General features: G+C 38.9%; 1 protein-coding gene across 1 annotated transcript in view; it reads left to right on the top strand.

Moving 5' to 3' along the window:
* The window catches only part of SNCAIP (synuclein alpha interacting protein), a gene marked incomplete at both ends in the record, with an annotated part of 74705 nt that overhangs the window by 28079 nt on the left and 28784 nt on the right, over window positions 1-17842 (top strand). Inside the window, 3 exons of the mRNA XM_079702211.1 lie at window positions 6197-7065; window positions 8725-8904; window positions 14282-14395. Coding sequence (XP_079558337.1) covers window positions 6197-7065; window positions 8725-8904; window positions 14282-14395 — 1163 coding nt within the window. The remainder of the gene's footprint in view (window positions 1-6196; window positions 7066-8724; window positions 8905-14281; window positions 14396-17842) is intronic.

Here is a 17842-nt window from a genome sequence, read left to right as displayed (position 1 = left end):
GAGCACCCAGCAAGTAGTCTTCACTCAGGCTCCATACCCGTCTTCTTGTTGTCATGAGATAAGTATACCTGTCACCACGCCTTAGAACCTGAAGTGTTTGTGAGGAGTAAGCCCAGGATGGATTTCATTTACATCGGATTAAGGAAACTCTTGACTCTAGCATTGACCCTCCTAATCTTTCACAACATCCCTCTCTTAGGTATAAAAATGGAAGGAAATGGAATCCTGGAGAACTTAGAAGTCATGTCCTTGAAGGTGCCTAGGTTTCCAGCAGCTGTAGAAGTGAAGTTCATTGTTGTGTACATTTTAAGGCAATTACAGCTAAAGCTGACCATTTTGTTTCTCAAGGAAAATAGTATTCCTTTCACTTCTAACAATAAATAGTAGGAACACAGTATTTTATCCTAAAGACACATCCTTTTCTTCCTCTTCTTGATGTCTAAAGCTAATTTTCTAATATGGACACAAAACTCCATATTTAGAAGTAAAATAGGCATTTTGGGAGCCAGCACTGACGTTCAGTCTTGAAAATTGGATCCACCGTTGCAATAGCAAACTGTACATTATCTTCCTAAGAAAATACTAATTTATCAGTCCCAAGAGCCAAAGAGTTGTTCTGTGTCAGCAATCAGCTTAGCCTCATAATTATAAATTTGTGAGGATCTGTTGAAATACGTGGATCCAGAAGAATTATAGTGTTTCATAGTGAGTCATTCAGAATAAAGAGCCCTGTTATTTGTAGGCATTCCATACAGTCATAGAAATTTAGAGGTGGGTCAGGTCTTAGCAATCATGTGTCTAACCCCTTTATTTTACAGATGAAGAAGTTTTGGCTTAGAACTTAGGAAATACATGAAAATACTTTCATAGGCAGCACATCTTCAATAGCTTTACCAAGACTGTCTTTGAAATATTCAACACACTCAGTGTGTCCAAAATGTGGCGAGAGTGACTCATTGTGACAAGACTCATATGTATGTAGTATACTTTGCATCTTTGGTCTAGCATATTCCTTTGTTCCTTCTTCCCCCCTCCTGCTCCCTCCCTCCCCCTTCATTCATTTATTCTTTAAAAGGTTTAGCCCTTGAGCCCCAATATCTGGGAGATGCTGTGCTAGACAGAGGGCTGGTTATAAACACAAGGAGGTTCATGAGCCATCTTTGCCCTTGAGGGACTCTCAAGAGAGAAGGTGAGACAGATGCATGAGTGAATTGTTGAAACAGAGCTTTATAAATGCGTGACTCTAGGTATGGGCAGATGTATCTCAGGACACTGAGAAGCAAAGGACAACCATTCCCTGGGAAAGTCAGAGGAAATGCACCAAGGAGGTAACACCTGAGGGGAATCCTGGCAGATGAGCGTCCATCTCAGGCAGAGAAGGCAGCAAAGGTGTCGTAGGAGAGGGCGAACTTGCCCAAAGGCAGGAGAAGAGAAGGAAGGACCTGGGGTATTCAGAAGGGGGTGAGTTTAGCGATGGAAATGCAGAGAAAAATTAGTGACGTGGGAATGGTGGTGCTGAGATGAGAAGATAAATTAGAAAATAAATAAAAGAACTGATACCTACCATGATAAAGAATTTAGCTACTATCCTGAAAGTCAGGGTTTCCCAACGCTTAGTTGTTTAAGTGTTATTTCCACAACCTCTCATTTTTGTTTGACCTGTAAACCACTTGTACTATTATTTTTAACTTATTTTTCTAAAATCATTTACTTTTAAGCATATTTGTTTTTGGAAGAAACTTTATGTCAGTGTTGTAAGTAAAAAATCAATGTCACTTGCAGTAAATTCAAGGACATCATTAAAATGAATGTGATGAAAATAAAGCATTTCTGCTAACTCTTTGCTTATGAAAGTCTCTGAGCTAAAGGCCCACAGTTTCATTATTCTGAAGGGAGTTTGTAAGTTTTGGAGAGGAGTTAAAGTCACTGTAGCACCAAACTGAGAGTCCTTAAATTAATTAAGAGGAAGAAAGAGTTGAAAGGTATATAGCTTGCTTACTCTCTAAGTCAGGGGGATTTATGGTTCCTGTGCACCATCTTAGATACTGCAGGGGTATGTGTCCCACATAGGGGGAAATATTGTTTTAGGCAGTACAAGCCCTCTTCAAGGTTTTTGAGCTAAGAAGTGACAAAATCAGACTTATCTAAAGAGGGGATTACTCAGGATCAAAAGGGAAACCAAAGAAGAAAAGAAACCCTGCAGGGGCTGTGGAAGGGTCTAGTCAGTAAAATAAGATGAATAGAGGGACCAGATTAAAGAAGGATTTAGGATCAGGCTACATAGGACTTGGTGCCTAAGGGATGAGGGGCAGGGATGCCTTGGAGATGGATTGCTTGGGAGGCTGCATACATGGTCATGTGATTCAGGCCAGGTATGTGAGGAATACGTTTAAGAAAGAGTAGAGTGTGTGTGCACATATGCATGTGTGTGTGTGTGCGCACGTGCATATGCCTGTGTGTGTGTTTTGGATGAGGAGGGGGAAGGCAAGAAGCAGGTGAGGGTAGGGGTGATAAGACCCCTGGATCAGAACATGCTACCTGTTACACATAATGTGCACATACCAGGCTCACATTAAATGCTTGTTGAATAAATGGTGACCCGTGGATGGTCAGCAGGCAACGGCAAGCACCCTGCTGGAGACCAGAGACATTCCAAATGCCAGTTAGATTGGAAGAGGGAACTGTGGTCTACAAATCAACCTCGAATGCATTTCCATTTACCTACTGACCATTTTAGAAACTTTGTGCCGTAATCAGGTAGACAGGTTTAAGGTATATTGGGCATGTTTATGTTCATAAGATGTTCAAAATGAATCCACTCAACCAAAAAAGTCACTGAGACACGTAAAGCAATTTGCTGGGTGCTTTGAGGGATAGAGAGGTAAATTAGACACAGACTCTTCTCACAGAGCTTGTAAAGATCTCATAAAATAATCAATAAAATTTGCAGGGATTTAAAATGTAACATGTGAAGTATTTATTCATGATTTCCAGGAAACAAATTTAGCCTCAGAATCTTCCTATAAGCCCTAGTTAGTCTGATCTTTGTTTCCATGCATTGTAAGAAGTGTATCATGGGGTCGGGGTAGAACAACAGTATAAGTGGAATTTTTGGTAAACTTACAGAACCGGAAGTGAAAATCTTGCCTGTCATTAAGGGCCCTTTTACTTGTGTTGTTCTTAAAATACCCATTTTCCCAGCTTAGGAGAAATAAACTAATTGCATTTTATCTTTTATGTGTATATATATATACATATATATATATATATATATATGTATATATATATATAATTGTCCTTCTCCTCAGACAGGTATATGATATAGTAATAAATTAGAGCATTCTCACAAAAACCTGTTATCTAATCCACTTTTCATAACTGGGATTTTTTCCAGGTAGTCAAGACACAGACTGGAAAGCACAGATTTCCCTCTCAGCCTAAAAAAGAGTGATAGGTTTGAATAAGGAGGACAAGGAGCCTAATGTTGATGCCCCTTCTTCAGTTTCTGGGCTCTTCTGTGGAAAGAAGTGTTTTCATAAGACTCAGACAGAATTCATTTCCATAGAGCATTCTTAATGGCTCCTGTCAGAAGAAAACAGCTGGGAAACATATGGTATCCATTTCCCTGTATCACTTGGAAAAAATTTCACATGTAAATAAAGCCAACATAAAAGAGTAGCCCTTTGAACCCACGACCTTATACGATACATAAATATATTGGTACAATGCTCTCGTTGTATTGGCCCACTAAGTTATGTGGCCTTAAAATTTTTTATTGCATTCTGAGATGCACATAATCAAGAAGTTTCCAAAAAATGAAGGTAATTGGAAAACACCAGCAAATACTATCCCTAATAATAAGTATGTGTCTCAGAAATGTTAAGAAATATATATATTTTTTTCCTACTATATTTTAAGGTTTTCGAAAAGTTGATGGATAAAATTTAAGGCATATTTACATTTATAAACTCTGTGTCCACAATTTTTCTGTTGGTTTAAATAAGTGAGTAACCATATATTCTTGAAAGGAAGAGAGAAAGGCTTGGCAAAAATTAGCTTTACATTTTGAGGGAGAAAGGGACATATAAAGGATAGAAAGACTTTTAAATTTATAATGGACCAACAGAAATTAGTCTTTGCCTTTGCCTATTTACATTTCATAAATAACTAGAAAATCTAGCTCTCATTGGTGATTACTCCTCTGAGTTTATTAACAGGACTTTTGTCTCCTGTGAAATTAAGCTGTAAATCCCTGAGAAGGATGCTCTTTGGGCATTTAAAAAGAAATTTAATGCGTTGGACAAAGTGAGATTCAAATTCAGATACTAGCACTTGTTAATTGTCTGCTCTGTGCCAAGTACTGTATACAACTGAGAACTAGAGCCAGCAGAAGGCAAGAGAAGCAGCAGCTTAAGAGCATCTAGACACCTTCCTTCCAGAGCATCTAGACACCTTCCTTCCCTTCTGGAACATTCTCTGTTAATACCTGTTTCTTACTGGACAGAGTCCAGGCCTCCCTCCACAGCTCACAGTATTCTCTTAGATTCCCAAAAGTCCTCAGAGAAGGACTGCTTCGTGCAGACCCTCTGAAACCACAAACAAAATTGTGGTCCATTTGGGGTAAAGAACTCACCCACCAATAAATAGGTACATAGCATTTAGTCTTAGAACACTCACTCTCACCTCCTTATTTTGGCTCCAGAACTTATCTGAATCCTTTTAGAACACATAGCAGTAGGACAAAGAATGACCAAGGGTCGAAATTTGGGGAACGTTTCATAATTTATATGCTGCTTTCACCCCAAGAATCAATGGTAGCCAGGGACTGTTGCAGAAGTTACAAACCTGAGTACACCCTCGTCTTAGCTCCTTTACTTTTTGGTTGTGCTCCATAGCAAAGAACAGACACATACACATGCTTTGGGGTTAAATACTTCCCACCTGCTGTTGTTGCAGAAGAGGAGAGAGTGATGGGAGATGCCTAGTTAGAGGGCATGTCCTGAAACCTCACCCCTTTGATGGGGGATGGTGTAACCTCAGTGGGAAGGGAGTAGGAATCTGTAAACTGGTGGGCTGCAAGCTACCAAGAGTGCAGGGTCATCTTCGTAGTCAAGGGAGTGTCCCAGAGAGGAGGTGGTGTCATCGAGGCTGAGGGAGGAAGGGGCAGCCAGTCACACGAGGCTGCCACACTGCGGGAGGAGGTGGTGCTTACCTTTCACCTCCCGTTACACTCCATCTCAGCCAGGCACTCGGATGCAGACTATACAGTCTTCATCTAAACTTTGCAAGAAATGAGAAGAAAAACAAATAGTCTGCCTACTTCGCCCTCCCTTTGCACCTTCCTTCTCCTCCTGTTCATTTCTTGCTTTCCAAATGACCGAGGGCAGCAGTGACTCTTAAAGAGCACGTTCCCGTGTGAAGCTAGTGCATTATGTTGCTGTGTCATATGCCAGAAAGTACTGTTGAATGGCCATGAGCAATGGTTTACCGGAATACTCAGTCTGCGGTGGGATGAACTCAACCATGGCTTATCTCCTATGGTCCAGTCAGTCCTGACCCCTTCATTCCTTCCCGTTCTTTCCCTAATCCACCTAACAAATCACCTAGGGAATCACCCAATAGGTATCAGTTTAAGTTTGCCCAATATTAAACCATTTATCCCTTCGTTCTCTGAGAGGTCGTCGTAAGCTTTCAGAGTATACCCGTGCGTGTGTGCACATATGCACATACATCCCTTCTCTCCCGGGATTAGTTTGGAAGTTCATTTAACACAAAGGATCCTATCCTCCAATTCTCTTTTTCAGGATGATGGCAAGTATCAAAATACTATCAAGGAGGTGCCACCACCCAGGAAATAAACCCGAGTATCTGTCTGGGTTTGTTTTCTTTAGCTGTCTGCCTTCACTATTATTACTACTTGAATTAATTTTGAGCCAATATGTTATAACTTTCTTTTATCATTGACTGTTTTTCAATGGTAAGTATGAACTGTTTGTTTTATGATATACGTTCTCTCTTAATTCGTCCCCTTTGAGCTTCGTCCTTAATTCATCCCCGGGCTTCCTTTGAGCATTACTTGAGTGGACCATGTCTGCCTGCATGGCCACGCTATTTTCAGTGTTTCGGACAGTCCCCTATTTTAATTTATTTTAAAACAGTTTTTAATAGCTCCCTCTTTTAATTTATTTTAAAACAGTTTCTAGCTCTAGCTGGAATTGCAGTGTCTCAACTCTTATTACAAACACACAGAAGCCCACGGGAATCGCCGATGTATACAGTAAGTTCCGCCCAGTGAAGCGAGTGTCCCCACTGAAACATCAGCCAGAGACTCTGGAGAACAATGAAAGTGATGACCAAAAGAACCAGAAGGCAGAGTACCAGAAAGGGGGTGATTCTGACCCAGGCCCCCAACCTGAGGAGCTCAGCCCCAGAGATGGAGAGAGCAGCCCTCAAACTAAGAGCACGGAACCCAGCCCCTTGCTGGGCGAACTGGAGCATTATGACCTCGACATGGATGAGATTCTGGATGTGCCTTACATTAAATCCAGTCAACAGCTTGCCTCTTTTACCAAGGTGACTTCAGAAAAAAGAATTTTGGGTTTATGCACAAGCATCAATGGCCTTTCTAGCAAAGCCTGTTCGACAGGAAATGCTGAGAACTCACTGTCCAACATGACACCATTTTGTGTTCTCTCTCCTGTGAAAAGCCCTCACTTGAGAAAATCATCCTCTGTCGTCCATGACCAGCAGAAGCTCTCCACTGAAGAATCCGAGAGTTCTCCTCCTCTGGTTAAATGTGGCTCTGCCTATGAGCCTGAAAACCAGAGTAAGGACCTCCCAAATAAGACCTTTAGTGAGCCTCATGGTCGGAAAGTTGACAAGGCAATGCCAGACTGCCAGCTCAGGACCTTCCATCTGCAGTCCTCAGCACCAGACCCCAAACTAGAGGAGCAGATCGGTGGCATGAACTGGACCAGCTCCCAAGGCCCAGAAGAAAGGAGTGAGTACCTGAAAAAAGTAAAAAGCATCCTGAACATCGTTAAAGAAGGGCAAATATCTCTCCTGGTAAGTATGAATTAATTCCGTATACATGTTAACAATCTAGAGACTCCAGTTTTATCAACTCCATTCATTAGTAACAGAATGATGATGCTTTTGTTCCAATTTTTGTTTAATCTCTACTTGTGGCTTTGGTTGGGAGATGTGACTTTTGAGTTTTAAAATTATAAGTTAGGTGGATAGCACAAGGAAAAACAATTGGCTATAGAGGAGAGTGTTATTTCACTTGAACTTTGCCTGAATTCAACTGGAATAAGGACACAGAGTCTAAAACAAAAACAAAACAAAAAAAGCCCAGCACTTTCTTTAATATGAATCTTAATGTCTTTCTTTTTTGCTTTTCAAATGGTTCCCAACGCTCTCACTCAGTTATTTGTGGGGATGTCAATTCCTTGCTGATGGGGGACCTGCCAGATACATGAACAGAGGGTCTTCTGTTTTATTCTGATCATTATTCAGAAGACTTGGACCAGGATGTTTGAAAGCATTTGCAGATAGAAACTTACCCTGGAGCTTGACTGCCCTCTGACCCACATAGAGTTTTTTTTAGTCCCAGGTCTGCATGTCTAGGGAGAATGAAGAAGCTTTTCCAAAGACTCTAGACACAGAGTAATATGATGTAAGAAAAGTCTGTTCTGCTTAGGCTCAGAGAAAACTAAACTGCAGTCACATTCCATCTGCCTACGTTGTTCTTTCCTGGCTTCCAGACTTGGTCAAACAATAGTAAGCCTGAGCTGACACTGTGGTGTTAATTAAAGTCTCATTCAAGAAAATCATCACATCTTGGCAGTGTGATTCTACTTAGGGTAGAGCCACGTGTAGATAAGTATAATGCGCTTGGTCTGTTATCACACATCTTAGTGTTATAATAGGATGATATGATTGAACAGTTTTACTAAGTAAAGTAATATTTTTTTCATCTCCTGAAGATGTCTTTTCCATTTCTCCTGGCTCTTCCTCTCTATTTTTCCTTGGTTCATTCCTTTCTTTTGTCTTTCCTGTGTTTTTGTGTTTCCCAAGTGATAACACCTCTCAGTTTTACCCAACGGTCTTTATCAACGAGTTTATACTCAGGGGACTGAACTTCACTAGAGGTGAGGAAACCAAAGGCCAGGTAGCCTCCAGATGCCCCAGGAGTTTGTTTAGGGATGAAAGTGTCTAGAGGTACCCGTGGGAGCACTGTCTGCAGCACTCATCACGTAGCTTGCCGTCAGAGCCAGCTCTCCATAGTTCAAGGCAACGCAGATGGTTAAGACAGGTAGTTCATTCATTTAACAAACCTCCAACAGGGAATAGAACACAGCCTGGCCCTCAGAACTTAGCAGGAGTAGAGGAGACAGCCAGGGAAGCTGCCAGTTACCCTTAAGTGTCATCGCAGTTGTTAGAAAGCCAGCTTGGAACCGCTACAGACTTGCTGACTCCTGTCTGTCACATGTCTCCCATGAAGATAAGTCACTTGAGCATTCATGTTCTAAAGCGCAGTATAACAAAAATGTCATTGAAAATCTTTAGAATTAATTGCAAGGAGTTCTGACTTATTAGATCCCCATGGCTGCCATCAGAGCTTCTGGAAGCTCATCTCTTCTTCCCAGTGCCCGGAGCAAAACCCCCATAGCATCTCCTTGTGGTTTATTGACTTAAGTTTTCTCCTCTCACTCTGTTCAGCCACACCTAGCTGCCGACAATCTAGACAAAATTCATGATGAAAGCGGAAACAATCTCTTACACATTGCCGCAGCGCAGGGACATGCAGAATGTCTGCAGCACCTCACGTCTTTGATGGGAGAAGACTGCCTCAACGAGCGAAATGTGGAGAAGTTGACTCCAGCAGGCCTGGCCATCAAGGTGACTGGTTGGGGGCCGGGCCCTCCACAGCTAAAAGTTGGGTTTCTATATTTGAAGATTCCTAGTAAGTTTCAGTGTTAGAATGGAGGGAGAGAAGAGTGATATGCCAAGCAAACAGCAAATGAACCTATTGTATTTAAAAGGTTAATCATTTCAGTCACTAGCTGCTTTGAGATTTTGAGACTATATTCCAATTTAGGGTAAGCTTCAAATCAGCTAATAAAGAGAAAGGAAAATGATCTGTTGCCATTCTGAGAATTTTTGTTATTCTTAACCAACCCTGGATCTGTGTGAGGCTGTTTCATTTTTTCCTAATGTGAGTATAATGAGCAAGACAAATGAGGAAAAGGTGCATTATAAGGGATGCTAGCACTCAGAAGTATTTCAGACAATAAAGTGGACTTCTAATGGATTACATCTCAAGTTTAAACGTCTGCAGTATCAGGAGTTGTTTAGAATATCAGTGCTGAGTTTGCGTTTGGCTCTTGCAGAGTACAGTATGTTACCTGTCAAAAACTCCACAAATTAATGCCGACTGGGATAGAGTTAAAACCTAGAAACTGTGGTACAGGAAAACATGGTCTTTTATAGCACTGCAGTGAGTGCCTCTGTAAAATATAACACATCACGAGAAGGTTAGCTATTAAACTAAAATTACTTTTAAAATCTTTGGTAAATAAATGTGGAATTCAGTCACATTTATTAATAAGCCAGAAGTGAAGTTTAGGGAAATATAATACATCTTGTGCTTCTGCATATGTACTTTACTTTACTTAAGAGTTATGTCTTCTAAAAACTGAATAATCATAATTTTTATAAATGGAATTATACTGAAATTTACTAGGGGAACTTGCTAGTTAAAGAAGTCTACTTGTGAATTCACTGAAGAACGTGTTATATTTGAAAAACAAGCAGTTTCCTTCCCCAGTATACCTCTTATGCAAATCTGAATTTTTGTGTCTTCAATTTATTTATCATTCAGCAAAGATTAAAAAGTTGTTTTCTGTTTTATTTAATGTTACTCAGTGATTAGCTTTTTTGATCAAATAAGAAATCCATGACCCCAGTGAATATCATTTTCCTTTAGTTGTAAATGATGCTATGTCAGATTAAGAGCTGTACTGCAGGCAGCCATCAAGAAGAAAGAGAAATGAAATGTGAAGTCAAAGTCAAGCATAGTGGACTTCAGCAATGTGTATGAGTCCACCAGGTACTGTGTTAAGCTGCTGGCAAAACAAATTTAAATGAGTCATAGTCCCTTTTCTTAAGGAACTGATAGCCTGGTGGATAAGGCAGGTAAATTATCAGTAATACAAGTGCAGGGTGGCGAATTCAGGATCTAGTCCCATGTCAGAATCCTGTAGGAAGGCAGGAGTTGGGTTTGGTAATCAGTGGGCATGTGTCAGTGATGACTAAAATATTCTTGCAATGCCAGTGATTGTTGACATTCGCCTTGCCGTTTTAGTATTTATAAAATACAGTTCTCATTAGTTTTCCTGACTAATGGTGCATTTTGAATATATTCTAACTACATCATTGGATGAAATTTTTTTGTTAATTTATATGCCTGAGTGCTTGTTCTGATAGGGTAAGGATCTTCCGAGTAGGAAGGTACATAAGAAATTTAGTGGTCATTAAGCCAACCCTGGGTAAACTCCTTCTATGGTATCCATATTAAGTGTTAATTCATTCTTAAACTGCTCCAGTCAACATAGGGTCCCCATCATACAATCAGCATGCAAACTTAAACAATAAATTTTTTTGCTTCAATGAAGAACATACATCAAGCCCACAGGACTCAAAAGCTCTTATAGTTTTGCAGTCTCAGGCTTTTCATACTTTACTTCTGGACAATGATCTGAGAAATGGAAGTATTCTTTTACTGCTTTATTTAATCTAGAATTTACAAAAGCAGTAAATACAAACATTTTATAATATATGCCACCCTCTTTGGCTGTCTGTCCTGACACATGTCCTGCCTCAGTCCATTAGTGTATTGTGATGGACATTGATGAAATTGAGGGAGTGCTAAGAAGTCATCATTCTTCCATTTTAGGACCTTGTTTTGAACACTGGTAACTAACTGGTGGTATTTCACCTCCTTAAGCACAGTTCTGAGAACCCTGCTGTCATTAAAGAAAACAAACTTGGTACAAATGGGCAGAAGTTGCTCAGATAACATGTCTTGGCTGACAGGAAGCAGAATCAGAGACAAGGTATCAAATAAAAAGATTACATTAGAAAAGGGGCTCTGAAGTTATAGCAAGGCTTAAGAACATCTCCCCATACTGTTAAACTCCTTAAATATGGAACATCATAAGTTCTTGCCAGCTACATGCAGAATTTATTGAGTGCTTTATGGGGACCCAACACTAGATACTATGGGAGTTCAACAGGCATTATTAAGTGCCCTTTGGGAACAGATAAGCAAAATAATTGTAAAGAAAGATTTCTAAAAGGTGAGAACAGTCTGTTTTCTAAAATAGAGCCAGCACAAGAAATTACTTTAGAATCTAAACGGATTTGGAATGAGATAACCTTGATTCTCTTTTTATTTCTGAGTAAGCCCAAAGGCAAAATGCTGGTCTGGTGAGAAAACATATAACCTACTGATATTCCTTTTTAACATACAGTGAGTTACCGAAGGCTCAGGGACCTCAGCAGGCAAAAATCTCCCACTAGAATTTACTAACATTTTTTGTTTTCTTGGTATTTCTATTAATGGCAACTGATACTACTTTCAAACTCATAGTAGTGATATAATATTTCCTTTTCCCTCTCTAGTAACTTTTTATTTGTTTAAATGTTTCCTTGAGTAACTAAACCTATCACACATCTAACAGAACATTCTCCCCAACAGCAGCAGAATATGCATTTTTCTCAGGTGCACATGAAATAGTCTCCATGATAGACCATATGTTTGGTCATAAGACAGATCTCAATAAATTTAAAAGGATTAAAATCATACAAAGTATGTCCTTCCACCATAATGAAATACAATTAGGTATTAATAACAGAAGGGAATTTAAGATATTCATAAGTATATAGAATTAACACACCTCAAAATAATAATTTATCAAAAGAGAAATTACAATGGAAATGGTAAGATATTTAGAGATGAATGAACATGCAACATACCAACATTTAAGCATGCAGCTAAAGCAATGCTTAGAGGGAAATTTATAGTTGTAAATGCATATGTTTAAAAAGGAAGGAGGAGGAGGAAGAGCTCAAATTATTAGCCTAATCTACCTCAAGAAACTAGAAAAATAAAGCAAACTAAATTCAAAGCAAACAGAAGGAAGAAAATTAAATTTTTTTCAAGCAAAAATAAATGAAATAGAGAATAGAAAAATAATAGAGAAAATCAACAAAACCAAATTTGGTCTCATAAAAAGATTTTAAAAAATTAACAAGCCTTTAGTTAGACTGACCAAAAAAGAGAGAAAGAAAGAGAGAGAAGACTCAAATTACTAAAATCAGAACTATTGCCTCATATTTTTGTGTTCTGTGTAAATATCCATTGATGTAAATTGTCTTGCCTCATAGACACTCAATGTGGTTCCTACACCTTTCTTTATTCAGAGGGAATGAAGCACGTTGTGTCAGTGGGGTTTTTTAAATTCTCCTAAGAAACACTGCATGCTCAAATTGTGTAATTTAAGGAAAGTCTGTAATGAATGATTTATATACAAAAGGAGGGTGGGTGGACAGGGTGTAGGGAGCCCATGAAGGAAAGTGCAGTATATTGGGGTCAGTAACAACCAGAGCACAGTTACCAACCCAGAGCCTGAAAGGGCAGGGGAAGGACCTTGAGATAGAGAGGGTTGAGTAGAACTGCTGACTTATGACCTTTGACTGGTGGCAGGACTCAGCAGACCAGTGGCACCTCCATAAAGGGGGAGTTGAGAACAAAGGAGACCTCAAACTCATTCTCTTTTCCTGGTCTCCTGTTGCTGCTTTCCATTAGCCAAACCCAGTCAGAAGCCAGGGGGCAAGGGAGCCAACACATACAGATCAGCCTCCCTGGGCAAGAAGGAGGGCAGAAACAAGAGGAGATAGATCTGAATGGGGCACCTGGAAGCTATTCAGCACATACCTGATCATGCTAGATGCCCCAGTCAGAGAGAACTATTCTGCGTGTGAATAGTTGGAAGTTGACTACTTGAAATTCCATTATCCAAATAGGAGTAAATGAAGAATGAGAAGATTACCCACCCTGTCTTGTTTTTAGAATAGTCTTCCTTGACTTCATGCCCACAGTAGTTCTTTTCTCCTGTGCTAAGGTCCCACACAATGCAAACCAGGAAAGCAGTTGAATGTCTCATTTGTCTTATGGAGTTATTGTGAGGATCTAAGAGAGCATTTTAATACAGTGTAAGGTGACGTATTATGTGCTTAGTAAGCTGACATGCATCACCTCATTTGATCTTTACAGTAACTCCATGAGGTAGCTGCTACTAACCCCTGCTATTTCATAGATGAGAAAATTGAGTATAAGAGAGGTGAGGTAAGTTGTTCAAAGTCTCGTAACTAAGTGGTGGATTAAGGGTTTAAATCCATTCCAAAGTCTGGGTCTTAATCACTAGGTTACATATGTCACGACTGCCTTCCTGGTTTGCACAGTGTGGGATCTGAGCACAGGAGAACAGGGCTACTGTGGGCATGAAATCAGAGAAGGCTTCAGTGAAAGTAGCATTTGAGCCAGTGTAATGGGATTATTTTCCTTTTCTTTATTTTGGACTCCTAACATGCTAACTTATCAAGAGAAAAAGCAGAGTTAATGGATAAACAAATTGTGGTATATTTATACAATGGAATACTTCTCAGCAATAAAAAGGAATAAACTATTTCCAAGCACTAGCTTGGGTGAATCTCAGAAGCATTATGTTGGGTGAAAGAAGCCAGATGCAAAAGAGTACATACTCTATTCTGCTGTGATAGGAATCATAGTGGTTGCCTGGGCAGAGGTGAGGCGTATGAGAACAAAGGAGTACTAGAAATGTGGGCATGTGGTGGAAATGTTCTACATCTTGATTGGAGTTGTAGTTAACAAGAGAATATATTTGTCAAAATTCATGAAACTGTACTTTAAAAAGAGTATATTTTATAGTTCGCAAATTATACCTCAATAAATTGATTTTAAAATAACTGATGAAATTATGAAAATGTATTAAGTAAAAATTATGCAGTTGATTTAGAGTAAAATTACTGTTCAGAAATATAATAGGTGATATACATTTATTGTAAATGAATTACGCCAGATATAAAAGCCAAAATTCATGTGATTTTTCCCTTGGTAAAATTACCACCTGTGAGGTATTTTTTCAAACCTGAATTACCTTAAATTTCTTTTTTCTTTTTCTTTTTAATCTAGAATGGTCAATTGGAGTGCGTACGCTGGATGGTGAGTGAAACAGAAGCCATTGCTGAATTGAGTTGTTCTAAGGATTTTCCAAGCCTTATTCATTACGCAGGTTGCTTCGGCCAGGTATGAAGAAATTTTTAATTATCTTCTATTTGCATGCTATGTAATCTATCTCTTTTTAAATTTTTAGTCCATCAAAATCCAAACATAAAAAATCATCAAAAATGTATTCAAAGATTTATAAGCAGTGATATTCATTGAAGCATTTTTTATGTGAAAGAAATGTTTTAAACAACCTAAATATTCCAGATAGGATATTGGATAAATAATGAAGCAACATCCATATGATGGAACTTTACAGAAAAATATTCATTATATAATATTGAATTAAAATGTATGATACAAAACTGTTCCTGTAATTTGGTACCAACTTTGAATTTTGGAGAGAGAGAAAGAGAAATAGATTAGAAAACTAGAAAAAACTATGTCACAACTTGTTTTTATCGTAATTATCACTCGGTAGAATTATAAGTGGCTTTTATTTTCTTTCTTATATTTTTCACTTTTTTCCAAATTTCCTACAATAAACAAATTTAACTTTTGTCAAAAGGAAAAATGATAGATTTTCTTGAAACCAAAATTAAGAAGAAAATCTTTGGTATGGCATTAATCGAGGAGGTCTCCATCCATTAAAGATAAGCAATCACACTAACTAAATGAGTCTCAGTTACAACCAGTTTCTGCGTTAGGAAATCCCAGTGTGAGTAACTGATGTACACAGATCACATCCAGTGTATGCAGTAAAAAATCATCACTAACTCCCTTTGAGAAGGGTGAGTATAAATTATCTTTTTTAAAAAAATTGGAACCACAAAATGCCAATCTCAGTCTTAAAAAAAATAAATAAAGTCAGCACTGTATTAAAATAGATTTAATCACATTTGTTTGTGGCAAAGAAAATTGCTTCTCATGCATATAACCTTATCCCTTTGGCTTCATAAACTTTCCCAGTGGCAGTAAATTGCGGTATTGTCAACAAGAGATTATGCTTTTTCAAGCATAACAATCTCAAATTTTAAAAATAGACTCCTAGAATATTACCACAGCCTTTCTTCAGGGGGAGTCATGTTCGGTGATAGTTTATTTTGTGCCATGGTAACTTCAATTAATATATATGTAATGTTTCCTATATGTACCAAGCACCATGCCATTGGATTTTGTGTACATTATCTGGCTTATGCCTTAAAACAACCTTATTGGATTCTGTTGTTTTTATCCCCATTCTATAGATGAGGAGACTGAAAAAAGAAATCTTAAGTGGCTTGCATGTGGTCTAATGGCTAGTAAGAGCAAAGGCTGGATCTCAACTCAGGTCCTTTGGCTTTGGGACCAGATTCTGTTTTTCCTCCATTTGTGTAGATAATTTGTATAGCTTGTTTACAGTGGCACAGATACAGCTGCAGAAGTCTTTTTTTACAATTTTATCTAACAATGCGTTGTGATATTTGGAGTATCTTAACACAGCTCGTATGAAATTTATGGAATGAAGAAAGGAGCAGGAAGAACATTTAAAATTTGTAAAAGCCAATGTCTTTGAAATAATTACTCCATTTTCTTTGTGTATTGCACTTATGAGCCCCAGTCATGGTGATCTACAAACGTAAGAATTAATAAGATTTGTTAAGATGCCCTTTTTTTGCTTAGACTGGCAAAGGGGAGAATAGTATTTTCAAATGACCAGAAGAATCATTAAGACAATAGTTTTCATAAATCATTCTCAGTATAAAACAAAATTTTATTTATTCTCAAATTGTCTGAGTAATTGTTTCATACCCCTGATTTCATTTGCTTGTGTAGAGCCTAAAGAGGAATTTCAGATATCAGTGAAAAGGCTGACTGCACTTTTGGAAGAGCTTGCCAAAGAAAAGGAGGAAAGGATTGCACTGCTGTTCTGAGACTTTAAGTCAATAATTGGGCATCTGGCCTTCTTTGTCCTGAGCAATGTTGCTTATATGTGCCAGTTTCTCTCTTCAGCTCTCACAGCAGGCTTCTCATAATTTTGAAGCTATTGGGACAGAACAAAAGAAAGTGCCATTTCTGGGACTGGTTGGGTGATAGTGTAGTTTGCTTGGCTGGACTAGAGGAAAATATGGAAATTAGTGACCTATATGAAGAGCCATGTCAAACATTTTCTTCATGTTAGTATCGGTCTTCAGGTTGTTATTTCAAGCTGATAAGCATTTTTAATGACTTCAAGTACAGCTTTGAGCAAGGCACTCCAGCAGTGCCTTCAGGAGAACATTCCTAACTACGTAGAAAATGTAGAAGCCCATTAGGACTGCAAGTTCTGCCCAGCCATCCTACATCCGCCACGACCACTTATGTAACAGATAACCTGTGGAGATGCTGAACTTGGAACCATTACAAGGCTAATATTTTCATAAGGAAGACTGTTATTGAACAGTTTTCTAATGGATTCAGCACATGCAGGTTTTTCTACATCAAGCAGGCACTTGAGTGTGTTCTGGTTTTGTTTCTTCAGTAAATACCTTTGGAAAGGATAGTACAGAGGAAAATTCCTCTCTTGGTTTATTTTAGTTGCCCTCTGCCCCTCCTATAGATTCTTAAAGAATGAGCTCCATTTGACTCACAATTTCTGTCCTTTTTCTGGTTAAAATTACCTTTAAGGGCCCCAGAACCACAGGGTAGCCAGCAGTTTTTAGTGGTCTTCTGGAGTGATAGATCTTTGGGTGATAGGAATTGATTTTCCTCCTCTTGACACACCAGGTCTTGGAGGGGGCAGTTATTTCATTCCCTGATTGTACCTAGCAGAACCGGCCACAGGGAGCACGAAGGTGAAAGCATGAGGGACGCTCAGGGAACGAGCAGGGGCGTCCTCGGATGGGCCTGCTTTGCTGTCCCTTAAGAGAGATGCTTGCTGGCAAAACAATTGAGACAGAATTGTCTCAAGTCAAAGTCACCGCCTGTGTAACTTGGGCAGTTTTATTCGAACATGAAGGTTCAGATGGTCTCGTCCAGCATCCCAGCAAAGCTCTTGCCCTCAGGTGCTTGGGGGCTCCGGCCTGTTTTGCATTGGTCACTGGTTCAATGGGCTCTCTGATACTTTCAACATCAAACTTATCATTTTGTTTCTGAATCTTTCATGTGACTTTTGGTCAAGGAGTTTTGCTACAGAAACAACAGGAATCATAGCATTAAGCACTTACCAAGAAAGAGCACATTTGCCTACACTATGTTCATTCTCCATTTTAAATGTTTGCCCTGATACGGATAAAAAAAAAAAAAAAAAGACACTTTTTCAAAAAAGAAAAAGCTCAGCAGTTCCTACGAATGGTCATGAACAGTGATAGGCATGCTGGTGAGGGCGTTCCTTCCACAGGCTGTGTTATTGTTTTTCCACGGTTTACTTTAAAAAGGGGAAATATTCTGTTGACTTTATTGTTTCATTGTCATGGGGTAGAAATAAGTAAACAGCACTGAAAGGGTTATGATTGCAGATGAAAGCAAACTGAAAAATCTTTGAATGGCACAAGCATTCATCTGCTCTCC

This window comes from Hyperoodon ampullatus (genome assembly GCF_949752795.1).
Source record: "Hyperoodon ampullatus genome assembly, chromosome: 4".
NCBI classification, from domain to species: Eukaryota; Metazoa; Chordata; class Mammalia; order Artiodactyla; family Ziphiidae; genus Hyperoodon; species Hyperoodon ampullatus.
Note: the sequence above shows the minus strand (reverse complement) of the source record. Positions and strands in the feature narration are given on the sequence as shown.